Raw genomic sequence first — 7,721 nt, forward strand, 5'->3', positions numbered from 1 at the left:
GTTAACTGGAAGTTTCTTGACTTTATTATGTTGAAGATGGATTTTGGGGAGAAATGGATAAAATGGGTCTATTTTTGTATATCTTCCGTTCAATACTCTATGTTGGCGAATGGTAACCCATGTGTTTTTTTTAGGCAGTCCAAGGGGTTTGAGGCAAGGGGATCTTTTATTACCCATGCCTTTTATTTTGGTGATGGAAAGCTTGAGTAGAATGATGGATAGATCTGTTGTAGAAGGACATATAAAGGGTTTCAACGCTGCGGTTGGAGGGGATAGGATTTTATCGGTTTCTCACTTATTGTTTGCAGACCATACCCTGGTCTTTTATGATGCAGATGCGGGTCAACTGGATATTCTAGGTCAAGTGTTAACTTGGTTTCAGGTGGTGTCGGGCCCAGTGTTCAGGAATGTGCTTGCATCGTCACATAGTGCGATGATGTGAACCGATGCGAGCCCCCTTCGCTGCATGTGGCTGATGCAAGTGCATCATGTTGATTTTCATTTTAGGATCAATTTTAAATTAAAAAAAAGTCTACTGCGGTGACTACCACTGTTGCAATTTTCTAAGGTTAACTTTGAAGTCTACTGCTGTGATTTGTTCTTCTTTACTGTGTGCCTACCACTACTGCAGCTTCTTCTTCATCACTGCTTTACTTCAATGATACACTCGCATCGCTTCATGCTTCGTGTAATGCGTGATGCAGAGCCTTATCGCTTTCTTTCGCATCACGCTTCTTTGGACACTGGTTGGGCCTAAATATTAATCTTTGAAAATGTGAGATCAATCTCGTTGGTGAGGTCAACAACATTGACTTACTTGCACAAGGTAGTGTCGTGTAGGGACTCTACCTACCACTTATTTGGGTTTACCACAGGAGGCCTCAAATAAAGACATTAATGTGTGGAATTCAGTTCTTGAGAGGTAGAGAAGAGGCTTGCTAGTTGGCGAAAAAGATAATTGTCCAAAAGAGGGAAAGAAGTGCTTCTCAAGAGCACATTATCGAGCATCCTCACATACGTTATGTCTTTGTTTCATGCTTCTATCAATGTTACTGGGAAATTGGAAAGGCTCCAAAGAAACTTTTGTTGGGATTTGGCAGATGGGGCAAGAAAACTCATTTGGTCTGATGGGAGAAAGTGACTAATTCTAAAAATTAGGGAGTTTTTAAGGGAGGGCTGGGAGTCAAAGATTTGAGGGATTTAATAGAACTTTGCTGGGGAAATGGTTGTGGAGATTCGGGATAGAGGTTCATTCTTTATGGAGAGGGGTGATAGTAGAAAAATATGGGCTGGGGGGTGGGTGGAGAACTAATGATATCACTATGCTATTTGGATGTGGAGTGTGGAGGAATATCATGAAAGGATGGGTTGATTTTGAGGTTAACATCTCATTTAGGGTAGGGGATGGGAGAAGAGTTAGTTTTGGAAGTACAATGGTATGGAGATGTGGTTCTAAAAGATGAGTTCCCGAGCTTTTATAGGTTTTCTTGTCAGAGGGAGGCGGCAGTCCATACTAGTGGGGTACAAGGGGAAGAATCATTTTGGGAGTGGGGTTTAGGAGGAATCTTCAAGATTGAGAGGTTAATGAGTCTCATAGGTTACTAGCTCTTCTACATTAGCATCGCGAGCCAGTTGATAGACCCTATGCTCTGAAATGGAAGTTGGGGAGTAGTGGGTTTTTTTTGGTCAAGTCTTCTATGAAAAGCTTTTGATGAGGGAGGTGGAGGTTTTTCCCATAAAATCAATTTGGATTCCTAAGGTGCCGAGAAAGGTGTGCTTTTTCTCATGGTTAGCTGCTGGAGGAGTGATTTTGATGGCGGAAAACCTTAGGAAAAGAAAGTTCATATGCATTAGCTGGTGTTTCTTATGCAGAGAGACAGGTGAGGTTGTTGATCATCTTCTACCATATTGCAACCTGACTTCAAGACTGTACTGGGATATGTTTAGCTGACTTGGTATGTGTGGGGTGATACCTGAATCCGTGAAGGATACATTGTCTTGCTGGAAATCTGAAAGAAGTAGGAGAAAATGCAGAGCTTGGAATGTTGTCCCTTTAGCTTTGATGTGGATCGTCTGGAGAAAGAGAAATAGGAGGCCATATGAAGGGGTAGAAATGACTTTTGGGCAGTTGAGGAGTAGTCTCCGGTCCCTTATTTATTTTTGGTTCACCCATGTAATGCCGGGTTGATCGAGGATTGGGTGTCTTTTGTAGAGAACCATGTCATGTTGTAGGTTCTTTACTTTTTGGTATACATCTTGTATACGGCCGATTTTGGCTATGTGATTAATGAAACTTGTTTACCTAATTAAAAAAAAGCCTTGGTCTCAGCTGACATCTATGCCCTTCAACTTTGGATGTGCACAAGTAGGAACTTAAACTTGTATAAAATTGAATAAGTAGACCCACACGTCCTATGTGGCATACATAATATTCGTAAGATGCCATATAGGACCCAATTAGTCTTGTAGAACGCCACATAGGATGCATGTGTCTACTTGTTCAACTTTATACAAGTTTAAGTGTCTAGTTGTGCACGCCCAAAGTTGAAGGGCATGGATGCAAGTTGAAGCCAAGTTAAAGAACACGTTTATCTATTATGCCTTTTTTATTTATAAGTTGAAGGACAAGGTTTCATTGTCTTTAATACAGCCTATAACTAAGATGTCTATCCATTTTGTGTTTCTTCTTTGTTTTCAGTATTCTGTATCATCCTTGATGTGATTGTTCTGGTTTCCCAAGTCTCATTTCATCCTAAAAGACACACTTGCTCTGTAACAGATAACTTTCAAGCAACTGAAATCTGTACTGAAGCCAAAGAAACCTGCTATAACTGGTTTTGCAAAGTTGGTTCCATCCGCGAGCTGCTTCCACGCATGTGAGGTCCTCAGTTCTTGCAATTGCTATCCGGTGTCGTTTGAGCTCCTTATTTTACTTCATTAATTTATCTTTAGGTGTCTGTTATTCTTACTGGGTATGTTGTTGTTGATGTTGCTGTTATTGTCTGTTATCATTAACATAATGTCCTTAAGTGAGATAATGGAATGTATTACGAATCATTAAAGTTGTTGAATATTGATATATTTAGGGAACGGTCTTTGGATTTTTGTTCTATCCTAAAGTGATAATCGTGGTTTAGTAGTGAAAAATTGCTTTAATCTCTGTACAAGCTGGACATTATCATCGTATTGCTGGCATGGTGAATTTTAAGTTATCTAGGACTTGCATTGTCATCTGGTTTGTCTATGCAACTACTTTCATCACGACATAAAAGAAAAGTAGATTCCTCCTTCCCCTCTCAACTGGGATGATTTAAAGTTTTCAATGATGATTCCACCTCTGGTATTCGTAGTTTCGTGCTTATTTTCCGTTCCATATCAGCTGAGTGGCTCCGGGAAAGGTTTAGAATCCCTAATTGTGTAATTAGAAACAGAAACTTCTTTCTTCCTTTTTAGTATTACTTGTAAATACGATTTAAATCTCAACATGCTTGATTGAATAATCAAGCACCTGATCCCTTCTTGTCTTTTTCTTCGCAAAAGCAAAGTGTCTGTAAACTATGCACAGTATCAGTGCAGGGAGAAAACCAAAATCACTTTTTTCATTTGTTTTCCTTTTTAAAATTGAAAGACTGCATGAGTTTGTACTTCTATTGGTTTCTGCTTGACAAATACTCTTGTGAACAGATACTTGGAGCTGGCCATATTCCATTGCTGGCGTTACCTTTTGGAACAACCTGCTGATAATCTTCCACGTCTAGTTATGATGGCAAGAGGCATTGCAGATCCATTAGCATCGTTTTATTGCCGCTTATATTTGGCTCATTGTGCACAAAAAATAGATCAACGAGACATAGGTAACATTATATGTAGTTTACATGTTTTGTCACAGCAGATAGCTATAATGTCACTGCAAATAGGTATGTATGTGTACATATTTGCTAACAAAATTTGCCACAAATTTGACTGAGCAAGTTGTAGCTTCTAGTGGTCATGCAAATTACAATTATGAAAAATTGATAGATCAACATACTAGTTGGAATGTTGGATAACAGTAAAAAAGTACCAAGTGATTTCTTCTCATCAGTTTTAGATACCCTCAAAGCCAATTGGTTGAAGTCAATGCACATTCATTGTTCAGTAAATGGTTTTCTGAAAGTGGCAAGCTGGTATGTTTCAAAGCTCACTTTGAGATATCTATTCAGCTCTTGTATAGTCAATGCTCTGATTAAGTAATGAACCACTTTTTTCAGTAAATTGTTAATGTTCATGATATCATGCTTAACAACTCAGTAATGAACCACTTTTTTCAGTAAATTGTTAACGTTCATGATATCATGCTTAACAACTCTCTACGTGAAGTCAAGCTTGGACCTGGAGATGAATTTGAAATCCATACATTTAAATCTACACAATTTAAGACCAATTTAGTTTGTTGGAATGGGATATAGTGCTGGCGATCGGGGATCCTGCTTTAGGCATTGATCATACTAATAGGAAATTCCCATTACTTGATTATGATAAGATTTCTCAATTACATCTATTCATGAAGAATCCAAAGGCTATTCGACATCATAGTCTGAGGGAGCAATTGTCAGTCGGTAGAAGTTATATAGACTATAAGCAGTGTTGTGAAAGGCGCTCGCGAATGGCGAGGCGAGGCATAGTCGCCTCTTGTCATCGTGGCATTGCGACATCCAAAAGGCGACAAGGCGAGGCGAGGCGAGGAGGTGAGGCGACAATGGTTTCGCCTTTCCTCTGCTTTCCTCTGTTTTATACTACTTATGGGTGCCGTATTTATGTTATGTAATCTGCTTCTGTGCTTTACTATGTGTTTGTGTGGTATCTCGTGCCTTGAGCCGGGGGTCTTTCGGAAACAGCCTTTCTACTTCATCAGAGGTAGAGGTATGGACTGCGTACATCTTACCCCCCCCAGACCCCACTAGGTGGGAATACACTGGGTTTGTTGTTGTTGTTGCTAAGTCTGGGTGAGCAGACTGCAGAGTTACCTGTATTTGTGCTGGTGGGAATGGTCGAGGTGTCGCGAAGACCACCTTTTTAAAAAAACACAGTAGTTGGATAATGGGTTGATGCATGATCATTGAGGGTGAAAGAAAATGAGAAGTCATGTAATAGAGTAACTGTAGTCACTGCTTCGTAGGAAGCTGTACTTTCTATGTAGTGCATGCTTTAGAAATCCTTAGGGTTTTGTCTCTTAGTTTTGATCCTTATTGGTAGAGGATACTTTTGAAGTTGTCTCCTTATTGTATAAAGATCGAATTTATGTATTTTCTTCTGTTTTAAATGGCTCTTACTTGGGATATAAAATCTCACTTAGGGTTAAGTTCTAGAATTAATCTCTATATTATAAACCTTCTAAAGGAGATTTTTTTTTTTTTTTTATAGATTCTGGGGATTGAAAGCTTGATTATTCCAGTAAGTGAGGGTATTTAGGAAGCAACTTTGATATGGCTTTAGAGAGGGAGTCTCTCTATTGGCAAAGAATTAAAGTTCAATCGTGTGAAGACATTTTGGCCTAGTGTTGAGTTTCAGCTTCGATGGAGAGTGCTGTTGAGTATCAACTGGGAATGAACCCATTTTCAGACTCTCTGGGTAACACAGTGTGGAAAGGAACGAGTTTCTTATGATTTGTTTGATTGGAGGGCTTGAAAAGCTGGTGGGCTCGGACATGATAACTCCCTTGCAGCTGAGGCATAATGTAAATATGGTGAATCCGTATTTCTTTTCTGGTTTGCGGTTTGCTAGTGAAGAGGAAGTACTGAGAGTGTTGGCCTGAGGGATGAGATGGATGGGGAAACTATTTGTGGTTAAAGAGATGGTTCAAGACCACTAGTTGTGAAATTCAAAGGAGAGCTGGCATCATGTCGAATAAGAGAAAAGAAAAAGGAGATTTTGGAAATAGAATAGCTTGATTATTCTCAAGAAATTAGGGATATAAATAGTGATAACAAGAAATCTAAAAAGAAAATCATATAATTTCAACCCTATAAATCTTCCTAATTCTACAAAAGAGGAATTTTAAATCTTTCCATATTTTCAAAAAAATACTTTTCATATTCGGTGGTGGATGCAGCCTTTGAGCTGCAGGTCAAACCAAACCCAGTATTTCTATCACATAATCTAAATTGTATGATGTATTAGATAATCTAAATTGTATGATGTATTAGACCTGAACTCAAATTTAGAAAATACAATAAGTTTAGTGCAGATCTTGAAGGTCAAAACCATCAAATTTAAATCTTGAATCTTCCTCCATTCAGATGTAAAGATTCTTTACAAACCTCTTTTTTCTGTGATGACCGTGGTGTCCGGGCCAGCTTTTGCGCACCTCAACTAATTCCACGGGATACCTGTCACCTCCCACCAGCAGCAGGTACCAGGGTAACTCTGTAACAAACCTCTTCTATAAAAATGTTCCTTTGGCTTTATATTCATAGTCAAAAACAAAGTACTAGGCCTTACTCCTGTGATCCGTCATATGTCAAGGAATTTACAATTTCTACATTGGAAGAAGCAGAATGCTCCAACTGCTAGATGGTAGTGAATCCACACACTACCCTAATCTCTCAGCCAAGATATTATAAAATGTGATCTCCTTTTGATAAGTACGTGAAAACTTTGATTTGGATTAGTTCCCTTCAAAGAAATCTATCTTTTGCTGAGGTATATTCAATTTTGGAACCACTATTGAACATTAGTGTATTTGAGTAAACTGAATGTCAGAAAACGCAGGTCCAGTTAATGTAAGCTGGAGTTGATTGCTCAGTAATTTGTTTGATCACACATTAAATTCTTTCCCTAATTTGTTTTTTTGCATCTGATAAATACTCCGTTACACCCTATCCTTCTTTTCCTCTTTCGGTTCACTGTGTGAACCAAGGAGCTTTCCAGTCTTGCTAGCACTCCAGATATTTGAGTTGTAAGCTTGGAAATTATGAAGGGGAGCCTTGGAGTAACTGGTAAAGTTGCTGCCATGTGACAGATGGTCATGGGTTCAAGCCTTGGAAACTGCCTTTGGCAGAAATGCAAGGTAAGGCTGCGTACGATACACCCTTGTGGTGGGGTCCTTCCCCGACACCGCACATATCGGTAGCTTTAGTGCACCGGGCTGCCTCTTTTTTTTAAGCTTGGAAATTATATGTTGGGGAAGTATTACATCTGTAGTAATCTGATATGCTATCATTTTTATTGTATTTTCTTGAATAAATTCATTTGGTTTTTTCTCACAGGGCATCTGATAATTTCTTTGAATGACATGAAAACTCTTCTGATGAATGCGGCACATGTTGCATCAGCGGAGAAAACATCTGGAGTTCTATCAGGAACTCGAAGTTCAAAACTGGACCTGATGGAAGCAGCTATTGAATATGTCATGAAATGCTTATTCAGGGAGTCACGTGAGGTTGGTAATTAGCAGCTATTGTTTCTTATTTTCTGGTTTTGCTTCAAGCAATGTGTGTTGTGACTTGGTGTTTTCTCACATCCAGAAAGATGCATATACTATTTAAACAGCACTATGAGGTGTGGAAGAAGTAGTTAACCTTCCACCTTTTTAACCTAATTTTTGTAACACCACTAGTAAAATTAACTCTCCTTTTAAGACGTGAAAGGTATTGTGATAATCTCATTTAGAAACTGTGAAAAATATGAGAGAAAATATTATTGAATTGTTGTAACTAAATTATTACATTGAGACCCTATTT

General features: G+C 38.7%; 1 protein-coding gene across 3 annotated transcripts in view; it reads left to right on the forward strand.

The window, feature by feature from the left end:
- Nucleotides 1-7,721, forward strand: part of LOC107853073 (VPS35 endosomal protein-sorting factor-like) — a 95,963-nt gene that overhangs the window by 17,086 nt on the left and 71,156 nt on the right. For all 3 annotated transcript variants that reach the window (XR_007053099.1, XM_047408423.1, XM_016698089.2), the window contains 3 exons: nucleotides 2,780-2,876; nucleotides 3,685-3,854; nucleotides 7,248-7,420. Coding sequence is in view for 2 of the 3 variants with exons in the window: in XM_047408423.1 (XP_047264379.1) it covers nucleotides 2,780-2,876; nucleotides 3,685-3,854; nucleotides 7,248-7,420 (440 nt within the window). In the remaining variant the exon portion in view is untranslated. The remainder of the gene's footprint in view (nucleotides 1-2,779; nucleotides 2,877-3,684; nucleotides 3,855-7,247; nucleotides 7,421-7,721) is intronic.

Source organism: Capsicum annuum, chromosome 3 (genome assembly GCF_002878395.1).
Source record: "Capsicum annuum cultivar UCD-10X-F1 chromosome 3, UCD10Xv1.1, whole genome shotgun sequence".
NCBI classification, from domain to species: domain Eukaryota; kingdom Viridiplantae; phylum Streptophyta; class Magnoliopsida; order Solanales; family Solanaceae; genus Capsicum; species Capsicum annuum.